The 22,153-nt window shown below is 37.1% G+C and overlaps 3 protein-coding genes across 3 annotated transcripts; 1 reads left to right on the forward strand and 2 right to left on the reverse strand.

Annotated features, from left to right (window-relative positions):
• Window positions 1–353: 353 nt before the first annotated feature.
• On the reverse strand, window positions 354–5,701 carry LOC113112479 (protein cornichon homolog 1). Its single transcript, XM_026278085.1, has 5 exons — window positions 5,551–5,701; window positions 4,304–4,372; window positions 2,023–2,135; window positions 1,730–1,873; window positions 354–1,626 (listed from the first exon to the last, which is right to left on the reverse strand). The coding sequence occupies exons 1-5, from the start codon at window positions 5,629–5,631 to the stop codon at window positions 1,599–1,601; spliced, it is 435 nt and encodes a 144-aa protein (XP_026133870.1). The 5' UTR covers window positions 5,632–5,701; the 3' UTR covers window positions 354–1,598.
• A 4,012-nt stretch (window positions 5,702–9,713) lies between these two features.
• LOC113112481 (glia maturation factor beta) lies at window positions 9,714–13,321 on the reverse strand. The gene is made up of 7 exons (XM_026278088.1): window positions 13,278–13,321; window positions 12,056–12,152; window positions 11,910–11,959; window positions 11,743–11,792; window positions 11,524–11,606; window positions 11,350–11,423; window positions 9,714–11,227 (listed from the first exon to the last, which is right to left on the reverse strand). The coding sequence occupies exons 1-7, from the start codon at window positions 13,278–13,280 to the stop codon at window positions 11,156–11,158; spliced, it is 429 nt and encodes a 142-aa protein (XP_026133873.1). The 5' UTR covers window positions 13,281–13,321; the 3' UTR covers window positions 9,714–11,155.
• Window positions 13,322–14,165: 844 nt separating this feature from the next.
• LOC113112480 (galectin-3-like) lies at window positions 14,166–20,456 on the forward strand. Its single transcript, XM_026278087.1, has 6 exons — window positions 14,166–14,360; window positions 14,638–14,655; window positions 15,451–16,119; window positions 18,327–18,415; window positions 18,485–18,641; window positions 19,729–20,456. The coding sequence occupies exons 2-6, from the start codon at window positions 14,641–14,643 to the stop codon at window positions 19,882–19,884; spliced, it is 1,086 nt and encodes a 361-aa protein (XP_026133872.1). The 5' UTR covers window positions 14,166–14,360; window positions 14,638–14,640; the 3' UTR covers window positions 19,885–20,456.
• The last annotated feature ends 1,697 nt before the right edge of the window (window positions 20,457–22,153 follow it).

Raw genomic sequence — 22,153 nt, forward strand, 5'->3', positions numbered from 1 at the left:
CTTAGGACCCATATAAGGAAATTCCGCTCCATCTAACGTCACACAGAGCCATACTCGAAAAAAACTTTCCGAAACTTGTGACAAACCTGAAGAGGTTTTTTTGGAACAAAAATACTCCTTCAAACGTACAACTTAATTTTTGAAACTTTGTCCATGTTTAGCATGGGAATCCAACTCTTTAACAGTGTAAAAAACTCAGTATGCATGAAATAGCATTTCACCCCCCCTTTAATAATATAGAAAACAACTATTGTCCTATTCTTTCAGTTTAAACAAAACCCATTTTTAACCATGAACACTTTATACAAGTTTACACAGAACGCCATCATAAAATAGGCTATGAGCATTTGTCATGATTTGTCTATGGTGGGCTTTATTGGAAACTTTAAAACATTTAAGAAAAAAAAATCTAAAAATTTACTACAGCTTTTTCCAGACTTTATTACATTCAAACGCACATGACACACACACGGGGGAAAACAGAAAAAAAAAATCTAAATAACAGGGAAAATAAACTATTACATGGAATACGTACAACCTTAGTGGTTACGCTTGGTGATTATGGACAACTGTCAGTGTGGTAAAGACTCCTTCCGCACAGCTGTGTACTGAATCCAGATGCAAAGTCTACAGCATCACCTCAGGACTGAAGCCTGTTTGGGATTACTGACAGTCTTAAAGAAATTGGCATGTTGGGACACCGAGATCATGCCAAGATCAAACCAAAAATACTCAAAACAGTGTCCACACTCATTTCGGTCTCATAAAAACATAATGGAAGTAAAACTAAATCAGAAAACAAATTACACTTAGAAATACAAAATGCATGCAAAAATAAATTTAAAAGCAAAAAAAAAAAGTTACATGTGGAGTATTTCCAGGGTGTATGAGGGGAAGTAAAGCTTTCAACACACCGAAAGCATCAGTTCTCATTTGCTACCAACCAGACAGTAAACAGTGGTTTTGACACTTGAAATGGAGCATCCATCTGATAAGTACCATCAGCATGAAGCAGACCACCAGCATGAGTTCAAATTCATGGACTTAAAAGATCATGAACCACCAAAGCAGCACAAGACTCTGAAGGATAAATTAAAGAACTGATTTAGCTAGTAATATATATGTAAGATAAAATAAGTCTGTAAAAATGCTACAATCAAGATCTTTATTTTGTCCTACAGTTTGAAAACACAAAGAGTTAAATCTTTGCACATATCTTTCAGTGGTACATTGTTGAAGCCCTTGTGCCTCTGCTTTGGACATGATCTGGTCAATCTTAACCGTTTCCTCTCATCTACTAATGCTCTCAGTGTGTGAAGTGCTTTAGCATTGGTGTGGGGCATGTGTGTGTATGAGTCTAGTCTAGTTGTACTGAAGAGTTGGTAATAGTTCATTTTTGTGTGTGTGGTTCTGGAGTTGTTGCAGGCTGCTTGATTTCCTGGATCGTTCTTTGCCAATGAGAAATAAAGTAAAGTCAATGTCCATTTGAAACAGCCGAGCAGAACTGAGAGAGATGGCAGAGTCCAAATTCAGCTCCATTTGGGTTTTAAAATCAGCATCTCAAACGCTTCCATATATGCTTTCCAGCTCTATCCAGATTAAGAGCTCACCAAAACATAGATCATCCTAGAATAAAAACACCAGAGAAAAATAGAAGCTGTAAGGTTGACCCCAAAGTTTTGAATGGTAGTGTATATAAATGTAAAATTTATTTTTAAACTCTACAAACCCATAAAGATAGTAGAAGAATGAGAGGAGGTAGAATGCAAGTTTGCACCAGCCCTCCTTCTGACAGTACGCCAGAATATCTGCGTTCATTATTGTAGTGGGGTCATACAATCCAGGGCCACTCATCACAGGGCGGCTCATATACCTGCACACAAACAAACACTTGAAGTTGCACTTTGAGCAAGAATAATGTTGACTAATAACTTATTAACTTTAGAGAAACTAATGTGACACATCTGCTGAGGTGTTTTATATATTCTCTGTGATTCATTTAGGGCTGAGAGCCCCACCCACCTCCAGATGTGATAGGCCAGCAGGGGCATGTTGAGTCCAAGCGTCAGCCATTCTGCGGCACACAGGAACATTACGCAGAAGAACACATGGATGAGGTATTCCGGCAAGACGAGCTGAAGAAGCCAAATAATACACGGTCAGTGAACACATTTACACAGATCCATCTCAGAGACTAGAGTTTTACTGCGCCTGAAACCTTCATCCCAAGTCTAGCCAATCAGGTGTAAGATTCATTCGTATTCCCCACATCCCATGAGCTCTAGTACGTATTGATCTGCTTAAGTACGTCTAAATCTCTCTGAACCTCAAAAGAGCAGGATCTGCTAAGAATAATTGTCATAAATGATCAATTAATGGAATAGTTCACCCAAAAACGTAAATCTGCTCCCCCTTAGGTCATACATGTAATAAAAAATTTTCATCTGTAAAAATGTTTAAAATTAGCATCACATCACTTGGTTACCAATGGATCCCTAACCCTGCCATCAGAATGAGAGTACAAACAGCTGATAAAAATCATCACAATAATCCACAGGTAATGGATTTATTAAACACACCGCTTTTTTGACATTAAATGTAGGACTGGAGTCGTCTGAATTACTAGTAGTAAGTTAACTGTGATGTTTGAACTCTGAATCTGACGGCAGCCATTCACTAGAGTTGATCCATTGGTGAGCGAGTGATGCAATGCTAAATTTCTCCAAATAAGCTCTGATGAAGAGACAAACTATTCTAAACAATGCAAGGTCACAGACAAGTACAGTTTCAGCAAATTCCTTTGCAAGCAAATCTAGAAATGCTCTCAAGCACTCACACAACTAGGTGTTTTCAGAAGGCTAATAATGCTTTGTGCTGGTGAACACGTCTTAAATTCCTAAATGGTTCAAAGGTTCTTAGGCCATCTAGTTTAGAGGCCCTCTCACCTGCCAATGATCTCTACTCAATAACCTCTGAAACAGTCCATCTATTTTGCTATCATTAGCAAATTACTTAAAAAAACAAACAAAAAAAAAACAGATGAGTGGACATTAACTACACCCCCAGCCCACAGACAAAGATATGGGAACAGAGGCAGGATTGTGTTTTTCACAGGGATACAATGCCAGGCAGAGTGAAAACAGCAGCCATGCTGACGGAGGGAGCAGCTACGAGAACCCCAGGTTGCCCCGCCATGCCTGATCATAACCAGTAAACGTAGACAACACATGAAGCCCATGCAAGAAGAGAGAAAGTGTATGTATTCTGCTTTTGCCCAACAAACACATTGCAAAAATATTAAAATATTAAAATTTTCAATGGCGATTATGCATAACATAAGTAAAATGGCCTCAAAATTCATCAAACATTTACTCAGATAGTGATCAATCTCATCTAACCAGAAATACCCCTCTCTAAAGGATACTACTGCTAAACTCGAAATTAATGTGCACCAAAGATGATCAATACACCCGTTTTTCTTTCCCGTTCATCACTCAAGTGCACTTGAAATAATGACGACTTCTGCATGTTCTTAATGGTGCAATTGTTTTACAGAGGAGCCAATTTTAGAAATGCACTTTCTAAGTGAGACGTCATAAATGGAGTTAGTCGCTCTGGGTAAAGAGCAAACGGAGGGGAGGACAGAACGGCACATGCATGTTCTGAGCATTTGCAAGTCTTTTCAGTTAACACTTTTCCCTGTAAACCACTGTCTCTCCTACACTCAAATAAACACCTGTGCAGATGACATCTGTGCCTGTACCCAGACCCACAGTAACGGACTCAACCAGCCAAACATGAGCAAAATAAGAGCAACCCTGAAGGAGCAATCTGGGTTATGTTCACTCCGCAGATGTGATGGCGTTTCTAACAAAGACAACCTTTGATTTCAAGATGTCTAGTTGGCGTAATCCAGGTCCTGTCTCTTCGCATGGCTTGTTTGTCAGTTGTGAGGTGGTAGTTAACTGAAAAGACATTTGTAAACACTCCGCTCGTGCACAAAGAGAGACTGTTACTGGTCTAAAACTGAATTCTGGTACCAACCTTCAGAGCAAGCCTGACCCTTTTAATTTTTTTCACCCTGTCAACTGTCTTTGAGCCAGTCAGAGAAAAAGGGTAAAAAGCAAATATTAAGAAAATAAGACAAAATGCAAATCAGAAAAATCGAACCAAAGTAGTGTTAGTGTTGGAAAGCAACATTCACTGCAGATGATTTCATCGATTAGCAGAACAGTGTTGAGATAGAAGAGAAGAAACAGGAGTGCATGCATCATACGTCATCCCTCCAAAACCTCTCACTTACCGGATTTAACGTGTTACACTGGTCTATAGGATTTTTATAGTCAGTCTTCAGCTCATCAAATGCAATTATCTGTAAAACAGTGGGGACAAAAAGCAAGGTACATGATCCAGGAGTAAATATGCAATCACTTCCCACATTATCATATGTCAGGAATATGGTATTCTTTAAGAAGCAAGACTTGGTTTTTTTTTTCAGAAATATAAAAAATATAAACATTCAGTAATATATTTGTGCTGAATGAATGAGTTAAATGCTAACAAAGATTAATTGCAAACATAAAAGCTTGAGGACCTTTAATATTTTGTGATGTGTAAATGTAAATTTAAACTGCTTTAATAGTCTGTAAACTCAAGTGTTAAATCTTTTTGACTCCTCCCTAATTCAGAACATATGCAGTGTATTAATCCATTATCCCTGAATCATTCAGATTTAAATTTACTCTTGCATTATATAATTATTATAATAATTATATATTATAGTCATAAATACTAAAAATCTAATTGATTACCAAAAGTAATATTATTATATGAAATATAAACATTTACCTTTAATCTTGGAAAAAAAATAAGCATGGAAATCAATATTCCTATCACTGTAGTAACATTTGTCTACATTTGTATGCATCTGGCATATTAGGCAGAAATGTGATGTTGGTTATGAAAGGGTTATCTCTGAAACAGGTTAATAGCACCGGGCAGCAATGAATCAGCCTAAGAAATCTGAACAATGGTGCTTTTCTGTTCGCAAATAACTCAATGTGTGGCTCCTAATTAAAAAAAAAAAAAAAAAAACAGTTCGGTCTAAACGATACAGACAGGCCCAGTGACTCCAGACTGAGATGTTTATGTATAAAAGGTTTCACTGCGGCGGTTCTTTTTTATTATTTATTAGTGTCTGCTTTATGTTTTTGATTTTAGTAGCCGTTCTGATTAATCAATGATCTGTAAACACATGCACGAGGGCTAAACGGGAGCGCGCGCCCCATCCGCCCGTAGTCACCACTAACAGATATGACAAATTGATAAACAGTCTGTATAAATCTGTATTTAATACGGTTAAATAAACCGAATGCCCCTAAAGGTTTAACGGAAGAATAGAGGTGCCGATGACAATTTGTGTCATCAGCTTTCGATCGTGTCATTCATTCGCGGTTAGTCTCGCACTCTGCTTTGTGTGCCACGCTCCGCCAATTATCTGCGAACTCAAAAGTCTCACCAGTTCGGTTGTAGTTTAATCAAAATACTTACATGCCAAATAGCGAAGAAGATAAGCGCCGCCGTCAGCAATAACGCCAGCATATAACAAAAGGCCGCGAATGTGAACGCCATTTTTCGCTCATGTGGAATTATCCAGACCGACGACTGCTGTGACGTTCAGACAGCTGTACGTCACGTGACCGGAAAAGTCACATGTATACTCGAAAAAACGCGAGATCATGATGGGAGACCCTAAGTATAGAAAAAAAAAGGATTCTGAATGAAATGTGGAACTAAAACTCCATACCTCTTGGGAACAAGGCGTGGAAAGCCCGGAAAAGATCACTCAAAACATCAAATTATGGACCAATTTCTTTAACATCTAATTCATGCAAATTGATGGAGAGAACAATAGTTAGCCAATTAAATTATGAAGTAGGATCCGCATTGCATATAACAGGAAAAGGTGAGTCAGATTGCTGCAATTACTGTAGAATAACAGAAAAAGTTGAACATGTCCTCTTACATAATAGACAAAGAAAGCAGCTTGTTAAAAAAAATCAATGACATTTCAGTTAAGAATATATTTCAGAATGCTCAGAAAGAGTTGAGGGTTTATGATTTTCTTCTTAAATATTTGAAAGAAATAGATTTGATTAAAATAATAATAATTATTATAATTATTATTTTATATAGTATATAAAATTTTCGTTCATCGAGGCCTCACACTCCATCCCAGTAGGTGGTGGAAATGCATCTTAATCTGGTTTGCAAATTGCCATTAAACACAAAATAAGAAGAAGAAATTTGGAACCCATTTTTCTGTGGAACACAAAAGGACAGTCTTTGAAGAATGTTCACACAGCTCTATTCCTAAACTAAAATTACCATTAAAATAGAGCATAGTAAACATATAACTATATTCCAAGTTTTCTGAAGGCATATGATAGCCTTTGTGTGAGGAACTGAACAAGATATTGGCTAATATTCACTGATAATATGTATCTCTGCCAAAGCTCAAAAATCTCAATCTTCATTCCAAATTGTATTGATTATATCTAACTGAAAACTCTATTAATAAACTTTATAAAATTATGATATATACGAATCGCAAATATTAACCTCTTAAGCACAAATGCTATTTTGGGGATTTCCGTTTTTCATTTTCCTTCCTAATTTTGAATGCTTCCCTATTCACATTCAAAAGTGTGAGATGACAAAGTTTGGTATCATTTTAAAGGAAACCCTTTGAAATTACATAAAACACTGTTGAAATTGATAAAAATGACAATATATGCTGTCTTTGTTATAATAAATAGGGAAAAAAACAAGGCGCTTTTTTATTTTATTTGTGTAAACTGAAGTTTGAAATAGTATAGCTCAGGCAATGAAGGGCCTAGTAACTTTAGACCAATTTCATGTTTTTCTAGCACATGTCAGCTAATAGAGGAAAAAAGAAATTTCTTTCTATCTTAATCTATGCAAAAGTTATTCTATTCCAACTGAAGGAAGGAATAATACCATTTTTGTACAAAATTTTAGTCTAAATAAGTATGAAGTCATCTTTTGCACACTTGCAGTATGGAATAATGTGATATCTGTATATTATTTTACAGAAAACACTCAGAAGTTACATAAAAAGCTGCTGTTTGTGACAAATAGTATTATTTATGTTGTTTCACATATGATGAACCATCTCAATACAATGTGCTTTTTTGTGTGTATGTTTTCTGAACAGTCTTTCAAATAGAATTAGGCAATAGCGACATGCATAGAATTATTAAAATATCTGGTCTGTCACAGTCTTAAATAGAATCCACAATTTCCAGCTTAATATCATTTCATTTATGTCTATTCTGCATCATGTAAAGATTAGGAGACCTTGCCTGTCTCAAGCATGTATGATATTTCATATTTATAGCGTGTCTGTTTGTTATTATTCAAAACCAGCGATAAATCCGCGTCCCCGAAGCTTCAACGCGAACTTCGGAGCGTCAACAAACTAATTTATGTTCATCCACCCAGTATACTGTACTGTTTACTGTATATTCACTGAAATGCGGTCAAATATGAAAATTATGAAAATAAACAGATAAGCTTATGGCTAGCGGAGCTTCGAGGCTTCAAAATAAAGAATGAAATGTATAAAAGCAAGTATCACGCGTATACGCTTACCAGATGCGCGTCCTGACCTCTCCACGGCGACGGTGGTCCTCCATAACTTGTATTATGAATATTATTCATTGTTAATCCGGAGATTCTTCCGCGTGTAGTTTCCCCCTCGCGTGGTCTTTGTTTAGAAGCAGCCAAACACTCGATTTCCCTTCGGCCAGCAGTTCTGTGACGTCACCGGACGGAAACAGGACGGGGCAGTAAGTGACCCCCCTGTTGCGGCTATTCGCACCTCTGACTGGTTCAGACGGCTTTTGAGTGACAGCTATTTGGACTAATAGCGCTTCACAAAGAGATCAGATCTGTATAGCAGGAAAAAGGCTTTAGTGCGCATCATATGAGTTAGAGGTCTGGTCAGCGCTCACAGGGCTTTGGACCTCTATTGCGCACTTGTACAGAACGCTTTATATCTCAGCAATGGAAGCACGCAGAAACGTAAAAATGGTCTTGTTTGAAAGAAGAGATTCTAATCTAAAAGATTATATCGAGTATATAGGTATGCGTGGCTGTTTGCGGCTGACTGAAGCGGTGCAAAATGTATAAATAATAAGGTGAGAAATTTTACATCGCGATTCTGTTGAAGATCATTCGATCTGTGATTGTCACACAATAAAATGATCTACATCATCAGATTCCTGAGAATGAGAGCTTTCTTGTGATATATGACTTGACTGTTTTGTGAAAAATATTTTAAATACACATTCTTACGAAAACGTATTCGCAATCGTTAGATGGAAATTTATGGGGGGGGGAAATATATTTCTTAGCTTAATTTGACTACTTTATGTATCATAAAACCCCAATTAATGGTATTCTTTGTAAAGAAAACACTCTAAGCTTTCAAATGAACCCATTTTTGGGCAAATGCCATATAAGGAAGGATATGCAAATGAGACACAAACACGTGGCATGCTATTTTCGGACCCGGTACCGGGTCTGCAGAGTTTAAGAGGAAGCTTGAAGGATTTCACATTTTATGAGATTTGTGTGAGGCAGAAGTGAAGCGAGTTGAATCTGCTTGAATATGGAAATACACAATTGCTGAGCCAGAGATCATCTTGTATTTCTCTTTATTTTGCCTTTAAACTGATTTGTTAAGTCTTTTTGGCCAATCCCAAGTTAAGTAACTATGCAACATTTTATCCACCATGCCTGAAATTTAGGTTATGACTGTTGAAATGAAATCATGAAATCTTAAAAAATAGTTTAACACATTTAACTTAATCTTAGAAACATAAAGAAAAAAGTGATCCTGCTGAATCTCACCACTGTGACTGACATCATAAAAATCTTTTAAAAACCTTTATCTTTTAAGTTGCAGATTATGGCATGTTGTGCTGAATGTAAAACATTCTAGTGGTTAGTAAAATTAAAATTAAATTTGAGAAATAAAGAGGAATTATATGTCAACTAACTGCAAACAAACAAGTAAACTTTCTGATTGTAATTTTCACTTTCTTAGGCAAAGAAAGTGACTATACATGGTCATCAGATGATTAATGTTTGTTAAGGACTAGATCAATAAAGCCAAACCAAATTGATGTAATCAAAACTACATGAAAATGATAGTAGGACCTTCTAATGCTTTATGCCATTGGTTTACTAATGCAAACCCAGCATATGTGCGACACTAAATAGACTTGCCACAAGGTAATAATGAGCATTGCTAAATCACCTTGTCTGTTTGTAATGAAATTACATTTGCTCTCTTAGCAGACCCAAGTAAGCAGAATATGTAGAATGCAGAAAATCCTTTACTAAATCTCCATTTCATTCTTAACTAATTTAATATTTAATTATTTACTCCCACCAGTAAACTTTGCTAAAACAAGTAAGATAGCAATATTAAACATGTTAATGTTCAGTGTAATTATATTTTGTATCAGACATTATTTCACCCTTTGCTTACAGTATAAATGATTGGAAGAAAAAAAAAAACTACTACCGTGACATGAGCACACATTATGCCCAGTACAATTAAGAAGTTTTCAAATAAAACAGGTTGTGAATATCAATCAAAAACACTCCAGTTAAACACATGGTCAAATTTTCAAAGGAAAACCCTTCTATTTAATTATTGGAAACAGCAGACAAATGTAATTGAGACACATATTGAAAGGATAACCATTTTTCTGTTTTCTTGAGTTATAAATGACCAGGAAAAGCATCTTCAGTCATTAAAAATTAAATGTTAAACATATACACAGTTCACTACTGCATGGGACATATCATTTGATGCCCACATCATATAAACCACCAAAGTGAGCAATCTGCGTTTAACAGGAAATGGCACTAATCACAGGTGTTAGGGGTTCTACAGATGTACAGAGATGAGCCTGACCCACATTAAGCTCACAAATTCAGAAAAACTTGAGATCTGCAGAGGTATTACTTATCAAAACCAGAATAACATCCCTTCCTTAAACGATTCATATTATCCTGTTAAGCTTTGAACATTTAAGACATTTCAAGTGTTTACATTTTGCCCATAGAAAATGTAAACACATCAGCTTTGTGTTTACAGAATAGTGACATCAGCTTTATTCCAGCGTTTAGTTGGACAGTGAGGAGTCATTTAGAATAACTAACAGAGGAATTAATTACAAGATGATTGCCTGTGGCATAATAACACCATAGCACATCTCTGCCACTGTACATCTAAACCGGCACATTTCCAAAAAGGTAAGACAGATCTGTGATTAAGGACATCTGGGTGACAGATACTATATCACCTCTCCTAAAAAACACTAAATCAAGAAAAAGTAGTCAAAGAACGTTCACTCAATTGTCCTCACAGATTCTTGATCTTTAGTGGAGATTTGTTTATCAGGCTGAGCGCAGATTTAAAAAGGCAAAAAGGAATGAATTTATGACACTCAAGACAACAGGACAGAAACAGTAACCAAATGCTTTCTCCCAAAACTATCAGTAAGACTACAGATATCCAAAAAAAATAAAAATTAATGTTTGGTCAAATTACAGGTAGAAAATGCATTACAAAAGAAGAAAAGGTATGGCCCTTTACATGAAGACTTATGTGATTTTACACCAGAACTGGTAAAACATACCACATGATAGAGTTTTAACATGTTTAAATCTGTTGCGGTGTCATCTATCATGAAGGACTGACATAAGATTGCCTAAAATTGCAACATGTCACCCAACTATCATGGCAGTAAGACTGGACCACCTTTGCATGCCAGTACATATGTTACCGTTACTCAGGGACGAGAACGGAATGGTTCTAAAAACTCCAAGGAATAGTTCAGAGTATTTGTGGAATTTGCCTTCACGGTTTCTTTTCTTTTCACCTCAAATTTCTGTCATCTTAATCTGGTACAGGCGGGTTTAGAGTTTGGGCAGAAGCATTCAAACATACACAAACAGACAGTATCAGATGGACTATGGTATTCTCTCCGTTTAGAGGTGATGGTCCCATCTCGGTCACTCTTTAAACACGAGTATTAGCTTGTTCGGGTCACTCTTAGCGGAAGAAGCCCAGTTTCTCTCTGAGCCACTCCTCTGTCAGGTCTTCGGTGTTCCTGATCTCAAACACCTGAGAGAAAGCAGATTCAGACAAATTTAAAAACACATGCCCCCTACACTGCTTTAAAAAAACAACAACAACAACAACAACATCACTTATGTGTAAGGTTAGGTGTGTTAGTTAGAACTCACCTTGGTCAGTTCAACCGTCTGCACCAGTTTGTTTTTGCTGCCAGCATACATCATCTGCTGCTCAGGTTTGCATCCTGGAAAATTTGGTTTCATTTTAGAGACTTGGAGAAATAGCACTGGTTTATAGTACTTTGTTTGTGCATGTTGACTATTGAATGAGTGTATTTTCTTTACCAACGGGGCTGGAGAAGATAAAACACAGAGGGTAGGACACCCTCCCATCATCGTGCTGGTACTTATAGCTGTAGACTACAAATGTGTCGGAGGTTAAGGAATCCAATGATAGTCACTTGTCACTTTTAATCAAATCTATTTCACTTGTAGATAGAATTTACAAGTTTTTTTGAGTTTGCAGCACAGCACAGAGTTGAGTTTTGTTTTAGTGAAGGATATCTAGGCTGTCTTTCTGGTAGCTCGTTCTTCAGGTCTTCAGGAGAAATATCCTACAAGAAGAAATCAAATCCTGGCTTATGCCACTGAGCTGCTTAATTATTAGTCCTCCTAGAAATATGTGTATTACATATTCATGAAATAACAGTGATCTTGTGTATGTATTTTACCTCATGCTCCTCCTCCAGAATCACTAGCTGTTTGTCTTTATCAATCTTCACTGTAACCCGAGGACAAAATCAGCAATATTACCATTCGATCCTCACAGAATCTGAGAAAGTGTGAGCATTTATGAAACATTTTCAGATCGACTTACTGATGATGGCGGCATTATTAGTCTCCTTCCTGAAGCGGAAATCCCGCAACTTTTTCACCAGGTCTTCATCCACCTCACACACAACTAAAGACTCACTCTGCATGCATGCACACACAAACACATTAATGTTATTCAATTTTTTTTTTTTTTTTTACTTTGTCAGGCTGCCTAGTTAATTGTGTCCAAACTTTTGACTAGTAGTAGTTTATACATAATTCATAAAGCCAAAAAAACCTGAGAAACTTCCAATTAATCTCTTTGATTATGAGCCATAGGGACACACACATAGTTCTAGTTATATAAATCTAATTTTAATTAAAATGCTTTAAAAATATATTAAAGTGACATATTTTTGAGTTTATTTTTTGTAGTACCAGAGGTATATTAGCTTGGATAGCAGGACCATTAAATATTTTCCAGGACAAAGGGGGCAATGAAATCAAAAATGTTGAGAGTAACACTTTAACAAACTTTAAATCACATCAGCTTAGATGCAGCCATCTCAACAATAAAACACGTGTATACTCTGACATAACATCACAAGGAATAGGAGTTCACAAAAGGCATGCACCATGACAACCTGTGTAGGTCATCACACTGATGTCATCAGAAGGACAATCACGTTCTTAGCTGGTGATGTGGCGGACAAAGTGGTCAAACGTGTTTTGACGTGCATTTGCTGGTGGAATGCACAGAATCCGCGTGTATTTCATTACATTGTCATTTCTGCTCTGACTTAGTTACAGTGTTTGATCGTGACTTGACGTGCCATTCAAAGCAAAGGAACCGCGCCGTCTCTTTGTCGCTCAGCAGATTTCCCAAATTCCCTTGAAATACTGAGGTGTGAGCACGTCTGCAACAGGAAATGAGAATTCCCCCGGACCCGTCGGAAATCCATCATACCTCAGTTATGTAAGGCGACCCTGTCTCATGATAATTCTAAACAGAGTTTGGGGTATATTTAACGCAAGACATGCCTTTATTTTGGACAACTTTATGAATTCGGTGTAATGCGAGAGAGGGTTTGACATGCAGCTCATCACAAAGCACTGGGTGGAACTGCAACAGGGCTCAAAAAAAAACAACCCTTCTATCACACACATATCACAGACCATTGAGGCGTACGGCGTTATTTGTAAATGCCTCCGTATTACTATTCATCCTAAAAGAGGGGACCGCCATAAAAATATTTGTATTAATCCAAGACAGTTTTTGTACTCACCATTTTCACAGACAGCACGAGCTCAGCAGTGCAGGAGTTCCACCGTGCCGCGTCTCGTGACGCTCGTTCGACCAATCACAGCGCTGGAATGTGACAGGATTTACATAAATGGCTGTACTAGGATCAGTTTACTTCACCCATAGAAGGACGAGCTCTGTCTGATCCCAGAACAGCAGCATTTAAGCATGAACTTATGCTTATGGAAAGAACTATCGGATGCAGGCTTCTCTCTGCACCCTAGGGGGAAATCAGAGGATTTAGATAAGCACATGGAATGCACGGCACGCAAATGTATCCCAAGTGAATGCATTCAGTCCCTTAAAATACTGACATCATTAATTTATTTAAAGTAATATTTAATGAACAACGTACTTTGACGTTTAAAATAGTAATAATAACATTCAGAATGTATTAAAAAGCACATTTCAGAAAATAATAATAAAAAATTTTTTTTAATGGCAATCCTTTAAGCACTAGAGTCTTTTTTATTTGTAAATGATATATGCATTGAGAAAATATATTAATATATGTTTATTAATTGATGGGAAATATACATTTATCAGTAACTACAAAGGAACATTTAGTCAAACTTCACTTCAACATTCACCATTTGTTGGAAAAAACTTCACATTTTCAGGCTCTATTCGTGGAAAGTGGCATTTAGAAAACTGGAAGAGTTTCTAAATCAGTTGTAAGGCTGTGATTCATTTTATTACGGTTGTTTAATTTTAAGCGTCCAAGGGTCGAAAATACCCCCTTCGTCACAGTGACCCCTGCGCATGCGCAGATGAGGCGGCCCATCCCTCTAAAGACACGCCCATCGGGGAGCGTGCGCGTGCATAGCGCTCATATCTGATCTCTAAACGCAATAGATTGTTCTGTGCCTTTAACTAAAGTGGCTAATGTGTCATCCAGATTACTTGTTGCTCACAATGTTTTCAAACACGCCGTTGAATGTTCCAGTTATTACCTCACTTCCTGCGTATAGTTTAGTAATTCTTGTTCTAGGATCTTTTCGGGTGACGGGACCTGGTGCTGTTCAGAAGCCCAAATCTTCGGACCTCAGGCCCTGATACAGTCGAGGTGCTGAAGCCCACAAAACTGCTTACATTTCACTCAAATGCGCATGTATAGACTTACACAGATTGTTCTGTATGTAGTTGGAATCCCTGATTTTATCTTACAATTTAAAGTATAATTTAAATAGTTGCGAGATTATGTTTGATACAGTGACGTTATGCTCTATTAATGGCGTCTGTGTAATTAGTTGTGTGCATGTAACGTTACTTGATTTATGACAGAGGTTGATTTGTATACAGTTGCATGTCATTAAGTTTCACTGTTTGTATCTTTTTTTTAGGCCATGGCAGACTTTTCGGTAAGTGTTTTAACTGTTTTATAAATAATCTTGTTCAATAGTTCACTTCTATCGGTTTGGGCTATTAATAAAGAAACTTTGTGTTATTTTTCTTCTCTGTTACCAGCAGTAGAAATGAATATACTAGTAAACTCAATTATTTACATTTCTCGACAGTTTAATTGATGTAATATTATGCAGCACATATATTCAATTATTCAATGGAAAAAAAGTATGGATTTTTACTTATTGTATAATGTACAATGAGACCATTAATTATGGAATTAATCTATTTTTATTAAAATGTATAAATAGAAATGTATTACTATGTATTATAATTAAATATATTTATTTCAATTATTAGAGTAAGAAAAGTTAAAACAAAACATATTAAATTAAAAATAATTGTATTTGGTTTTTCCCTACTTTGCTTTGATAGCAGTAGCACTGAACTGAAGCCCGATGATCATGTTGTCCGGCATGATTTGAGAATGATCCAAAGAGCATCTTCTACTTTTGTGGAAGCAAAAATGTCACATCTACTTATTTAATTAGCTGGTAGTTACTAAAAGTATTGCAGATTAATCATATTACTAATGATTAATTTGACATCATAATGTTATTATTTTTGTAAAGTCCTGCAATTTTCTTTTCTTTTGCATGTTTAATTTAGTTTTTTAATCTCATATTTTCAATCTGGTCTTTTGGACCCAACTGTTTGCCCTAGTTAGTCTTTGACTTTGTGACTTTGTCTCTCTGATAACTCCCAGCTAGTGTTTTATTTGCTGTGATATTTCCTGCAATCTTTTTCTGTAGCTTGCTGATGCAATCCCAGATGATGTTTCTAGTGAAGCATCAAAAACTAAGCACACCAATCCATCTGCTCCTGGAAATGGGGCTCCGCCACCCACTAATCCTGGCTGGCCTGGTGCGGCCCCTGGTGGCCCTCATTTCCCATCCTCAGGAGGCCCTGCCCAACCAACAGCACCTGGCTTCCCTCAGACTGGGCCGTCTGCCCCAGGTTCCTTTCCACTAGGCCCAGGAGCTCCGGGCCAATTTCCTGGAGCCCCTGCTGCCCCGGGTGGATACCCTCCAGGACCGGGCGTACCTGGACAGTTCCCCTCCAACCCTGCAGCTCCCGGACAGTTCCCCTCAATGCCAGGTCAGTTCCCACCAGGTGGGGCACCCATGCCATACCCTGTTCCTGGACAGTTCCCCTGCCCACCTGGGGCTCCACAGGGCCCATATCCAAACGTGCCTTACCCAACTGCTCCATCTGGGCCTGGCATGTACAGCCCAGGAGGCCCTGGTGCCTTTCCACCAGATAGAGGCCCGGGATACGGAGGAGGAATGTTTCCCCCAGTTCCACAAGGGTCCTGGGGTACACCCGGAGGGGGCTTCCCTCCTCAACCTGGCCCGCCAGGAGCCTTCGGTCCAGGACCCATGGGACCATACGGAGGGCCTGCAGCTCCAGGTGGAATGCTGGTGAGCAATTATAATGGGTCTATAAAGCTTAAGTCTGCATAAAAGTGTATGTTATGGGTTGGTTTGGTGATGGCTCTGCTTTAATCTGCTGGAGTTTGTTTTTATCAGAGTGTTGGTGACACAAACGCTGCTTTCAGGGTTATAGGTTTGGCTCTTGAGTTCTGGGATGCTCCTGCTCTGGTCTTTTTCTTCTGGATCATATTAAAACTGTAGATTTTAAACTCAAGCATATCTTATGCAGATCTCAAAAGCTCCTCTTCTTGTTTTTCAGCCACCATATAGACCACCATATTTTTGAGCACAGTGAACAGCTCATCCAATTGAAGGAGGAGGACTGCATCACAGCCATCAAAAAGTCCGCAATTAACATCCAATCAGAGCTCAGACTTCTGAACACTCAGCACATAACTCATGCTGACATATTAGAATATCACCTTTGCAAATAAATATACATTTTTAATGTAGCTGAGCTACCTCATTTCTGCACAGTACATTAGCTATTAAGATTATCATTATTTTAAAATGTAATTGTTATATAATGCTTGAGAAAGAAGAAAAATAAATAATGCACTTTGTGTTTATACAACAAACAGATGAAATCCGTATTATTGTAATTAAAGTGTTTTTTATGGGTTTAAATTATTTTTTGTCAACATTAGCTTTTGTCAGAAATTGTAGATAATACTGAGAGGTTGGTGTTGTTCACATACATTGACATACTGTATGTTCTTCATTGATATTTAGGAAAGAGAGGAGTATAAGGACCTAAACCTATGACATTGAATTTAAGCAATATGATGCATTTTAATTTGTATTCCATGATTACATATAAACCTTTTAATAATTACACTACTGTTCAACATTTTGGGGATGGAAAGATTTAATGTTTTTGAAAGAAGTCTCTTAGGCTCACCAAGGCTGCATTTATTTGTTCAGAAATACAGTAAAATGGTATGTTGTGGAATATTATTAGTTTTTTTCTGTTTTAATATATTTTATAGAGTAATTTATTCCTGTAATAGCAAAACTTAATTTTTAGCAGTCATTACTAGTCTTCAGTGTCACATTTCATAAATCATTCTAATATGCTGATTTGATGCTGAAGAAACTTTTCTTATTATCAATATTCAATGGAAATCTTTTGTAACTTAATACATTTATTTGCTGTAACTTTTGATCAGTTTAATGCATCCTTGCTGAATAAAAGTATTTCTTTCAAAAAACGTACTGATCTTACTGATCCCAAACTTCTTCGCTGTTTAGCATACATAGGTTTTCATGGCGACTGGTAACTAGCTTATCTTAGAATGTTGTTGGTAAATATTGCTTTGAATTTAACAGTCCTGTTTAATGTCAGGGAGGGTTTCATGTTATTTTGTACTCTATGGAAAAGCCAGTGATGGAATTTTGTGATGGAGAATGGAAGAAACTCTGAGACATCATGGGAAAGTGTGTTAACCGATGACGAAGCCTGTCAATTCTCTACACTTCATGTGAAAGCTCTCAGGGTAATAGGGCTGATCCAACACTGAGATAATGATATTGTGCTTTATAGTTTATAATCATTTTAATCAAAAGCTTGGGGTCAGTAAAAATTGATTTAATTTAGCAAAGATATATTAAAAAAAAATTATATTTCACATTTACATTTCTGTTTCAAATAAATGCTGTTTGTTTAAACTTTATATTCATTGTAGAATCCTGTATCACAGGATCCACAAAAATATTAAGCAGCACAACCGTTCTCAACTGATGATAATAAGAAATGTTTCTTGAGCACCAAATCTTGTTTCTTGAGCAAGACTTGAGTAATAATGCTGAAAATTAAGGTTTGCCATCACAGAAAAAGATTACATTTTAAAATATGAAAATAGAAAAACAGTTTAACAGTATATTCACAATATACTGCTTTTACTGTAAAAAAAAAATGCTACTTTTTTGAGCATAAGTTTTCATTGTTCAAAACAATTTAAAAATCTTACTGATCCCAAACTTTTTAATGGTAGTGTACTTGTTTAAGATTTTGGGATATAGACTTCATGTTAGGATAGGTTAGGATATCTATACTATATTGGTTAATGGTTATTTTTTAAATATTGTACAATGCACAATAACAAGGATCAAGGATAGATTCTGGAGCCCCATATTTAAATATGTTCTTACTGTTAAGTAACTCAAAATAATTTGTGTGTATGTGTGTGTTTTAGCCATTGCCGTATGATCTTCCGCTGCATGCAGGGATAATGCCCCGTCTCCTGATTACAATAGTGGGTCAGCCAGTTCCAGGAGGAGACAGGTAAAAAAACAACAAACTACAGCATTACTTCTGTGTGTCCAAAGCAAACTCTCACTTCTCTTTTTTCAGGTTCCATGTAGATTTTGTGAGGGGGCATGAAGTGGTTTTCCATTTCAACCCTCGTTTCCATGAGAACACCATCGTACGGAACACACAGCTCGGGGGCAGCTGGGGTCCGGAGGAGAGGGAGGGAGGTTTTCCCTTTATACAGGGCAGACAGTTCGAGGTAAAGCTTTCTGATTTACCCATAGAGAAGGAACTTAAAGGAATAGTTTACTCAATGAAAATTCTGCCATCATTGACTCAACCTTAAGTTGTTGCAAATCTATATGAATTAATTTCTTTCTTCTGCTGAACACAAAAGAAGATATTTTAGGATGTGGGTAACTAAGCAGTTTCTGGTACCCACTGACTTCATACAATAGAACAAACTAGAATAGTTCACCCCAAAATTTTAATTTGTTGAAAATTTTGTCTCCCTCGGGGAATCCAAAATGCAGATGAGTTTGTTTCTTCATCTTAATAGATTTGGTGAAATTTTGCATTACATTACTTGCTCTCCAATGGATCCTCTGCAGTGAATGGGTGCCGTCAGAATGAGAGTCCAAATAGCTTATAAAACATCCCAATAATCTATAAGTAACCCACATGACTCCAGCCTATCAATTAATGTTTTGTGAAATGAAAAGCTCCTTATTTGTAATAAAGAAATCCATCATTAAACAGATGTTTTTGGTTAAAATAAGAGTCCTCCATCCATAATATTGCTTTCTCCAGTGGAAATGTTGTTACTTCTGTATTGGAAAAGAAATATGCATTGTTGCTAAATCTGTGTGAATATGCACAGATCAAGCATCGTTCAAAACAAATATATTGGTGGATTTTGATGTAAGAGGACAACAGGACATGGACTTTTTCACTGGAGGAGGTGTTGTAATGGATTATGGGCCCATATTTTGGCCAGGACCAATGGTTTAAAGTTAGAACATATTAATGATGGATATGTTTCTTACAAATACACAGATTTTCAATTCACATGATGTTAATTGATGGACTGGAGTTGTGTGAATTACTTGTGGTTTGTTGGGATGTTTCAACTGTTTGGACTCATTCACTCCAGAGGATCCAGTGGTGAGCAAGTGAAAGTAAAATGCTAAGTTTCTCCAAATCTGTTCCTATGAAGAAGCAAATATATTGACATCATGGATGGGGAGAGTAAATATTCAGCCAATTTTTCAGATTTTGGGTGAACTATTCCTTCAAGTAATATTGGGTTTCAGTTGAGGTTTCATATAATGTATTTGTGTGTACAGCTGAAGATCCTGGTGGAGACAGACGGGTTTAAAGTGGCCGTGGATGGCATGCATCTGCTGGAGTTTGAGCACAGAACAGGCGGGATGGAGGATGTCACTCGCCTGCACATAGAAGGAGACCTTATTCTGTTCAGTGCAGCCCCCAGCATGATCTAACACCTACGGGCATAGGAGTGATTTGACATTGCTGAGGTGACATATTAAGTCATTGGTCCTTGAAAAGTATAGATTATCTCCAAAAAAGTGTGCCGAACATAAACTTCTAAAAGCTATAATGATATATTTGTTATCTGCCTCTGCAGATAAGTCAAACTCAATCACATGATCTAAACTAATGAAATAGAAATGTAGAGAAAGTTCCGCCTCCTCTGAGAGGTCACCAGCACACTGATATCATTGATATGTCTTCTATAACTTTCAGTTACTCTTCAGCATGTAAATTTTTTTTTTGTAAAAACGAAAAGCGTGCTGTTCCAAACACCTATCATATGACCTTCAGTATTAGGATGGTAAAGTACCAAGGCCCATGAGGGGTCATAAACTCTAATTCAGGAAACTACAGACCAGAACTGTGACACTGTGCTGAATAACATCAGATCTCAATTGCTGACAATTATTTTATTTAGTATGGATATTGGAAAATTTTCAATAAAACTATATTAATGAAACCATTGTGATAATGGAGATAAGCAAACAATTATGTCCGAATAAATGCTGTACTACCCCAATCAAAATGTGCTTGGTCATATTGTATTCCGCATGTTGACCTGAGATAAGAGGAAGTAATCTAAAAAATGACACGCTTCATTTCTAAACACTAGCTTTGCTGTGCACTATAAGTATGCATTTCACTGGTCATGGAAATGTGATGGAAGTGTAAGTATTGGGACAAACTGCCATGTCAAAAAATGTGCCTTTGTCCCATACTGTTCAAGAATCAGAATGAGCTTTATTGCCAGGTATGTTTACACATACGAGGAATTTGTTATGTATGTACAGGTATATTATGTGCAAAATGTAAGAGTACACTAAGTATGAGTGTTAGATAAATAAGTGTATGTGTATATAAATATAAATAGTGTAGTGTGTTCCACAGTTATTATCAAGTGTTCATTAGATGGATTGCCTGAGGGAAGAAACTATTCCTGTGTCTGGTCATGTTGGTGCTCAGAGCTCTGTGTCGACCAGATTCAACAGTTCAAAGAGGGAGTGTGCTGGGTGTGAAGGGTCCAGAGTGATTTTGCCAGCCCTTTTGCTCACTCTGGATGAATACAGTTCTTGAATGGAAGGGAGGGTTGTACCGATGATTCGCTCAGCAGTTCAGACTACCATATGTACTGTAGTCTTCTGAGGTCAGATTTAGAAGCTGAGCTGAACCAGACAGTTACTGAAGTGCAGAGGATGGATTCAATGATGGTGGAGTAGAACTGTTTCAGCAGCTCCTGTGGCAGGTTACACTTCCTCAGCTGGAGAAGCAAGTACAACCTCTGCTGGGCCTTTTTGACAATGGAGTCAATGTGAATGTCCCACTTCAGGTCCTGAGAGATTGTGGTGCCCACGAACCTGAATGACTCCACTGCAGTCACAGTGCTGTTCATGATGGTGAGTCAGGGGGGAGCAGGGGGGTTTCTTCTGAAGTCCACTATCATCTCCACTGTTAAGCGTGTTAAGCTCCAGGTTGTTGAGAGTGTATCAGACAGCCAGCTCTTTAACCTCCTGTCTGTAAGCTGACTCGTCACCGTCCTGAATGCATCGCTGTGTAAGAATTAGCTTTGTTAATTGTTATAATTCAATATCAGCACTACACTCTTGGGTTCAAACATTTAAAAATGCAACCTGGGGACCATTGTGGGACCATATGTTCTTTCCTGTTTTTGACAGATAACAAACTCCCAATACAAAATAATAATAATATAAATAAAAATATACAATAACATGTTCTGATATTATAGACAAAATATGAACAATTTCTGGACACGATGCATTAATGAAACGATTCGATTTTTTCGATCGTTAGATTCTTAAATCATTCTTTTGAATCTAATGATTTGATTGAACTTTGAACCGTCAAACAACACATTCGATGCCTCGACAGCACTTGACTGGTAAACGGTCTGGCGAAAGTACTTAATAAAATCTGAATAGCAATAATCTTACAAATAAAACCTACTGGAAAATGTGTATTAATAAATATATAATGGTTTAAAACAGGTATTTTTTTCAACCAATAGATAAAAAATATATATTTTAATGTTTAATGTGCTATTTCCTTTGTGTGCTAAAAAAAATCAATATATGCAAACATATGACTTTTAATGCCGCTGGAATGTCAAGAAACACGTCATGACGTAATTACCGAATCCATTTTTTTAACTAGTTGAACTGTTCGCAATAACCGATTCTCGGAAATGTGTCCGTTTGCCTT

Source organism: Carassius auratus, chromosome 13 (genome assembly GCF_003368295.1).
Source record: "Carassius auratus strain Wakin chromosome 13, ASM336829v1, whole genome shotgun sequence".
In the NCBI taxonomy this organism is placed as follows: Eukaryota; Metazoa; Chordata; class Actinopteri; order Cypriniformes; family Cyprinidae; genus Carassius; species Carassius auratus.

Excerpts from the sequence above, each read along its gene's own strand:
- LOC113112479 (XM_026278085.1), bottom strand. The coding sequence starts at position 5,631 with ATGGCGTTCACATTCGCGGCCTTTTGTTATATGCTGGCGTTATTGCTG. Across the intron at positions 4,373-5,550 it reads TCTTCTTCGCTATTTGGCAT|ATAATTGCATTTGATGAGCT; the intron begins GTAAGTATTTTG and ends ACTGTTTTACAG. Across the intron at positions 1,874-2,022 it reads CTGGCCTATCACATCTGGAG|GTATATGAGCCGCCCTGTGA; the intron begins GTGGGTGGGGCT and ends GTTTGTGTGCAG.
- LOC113112481 (XM_026278088.1), bottom strand. Across the intron at positions 11,960-12,055 it reads TAATAATGCCGCCATCATCA|TGAAGATTGATAAAGACAAA; the intron begins GTAAGTCGATCT and ends CTCGGGTTACAG. Across the intron at positions 11,424-11,523 it reads TATCTTCTCCAGCCCCGTTG|GATGCAAACCTGAGCAGCAG; the intron begins GTAAAGAAAATA and ends CAAATTTTCCAG.
- LOC113112480 (XM_026278087.1), top strand. Across the intron at positions 18,416-18,484 it reads CCAGTTCCAGGAGGAGACAG|GTTCCATGTAGATTTTGTGA; the intron begins GTAAAAAAACAA and ends CTCTTTTTTCAG. Across the intron at positions 18,642-19,728 it reads TACAGGGCAGACAGTTCGAG|CTGAAGATCCTGGTGGAGAC; the intron begins GTAAAGCTTTCT and ends TTGTGTGTACAG.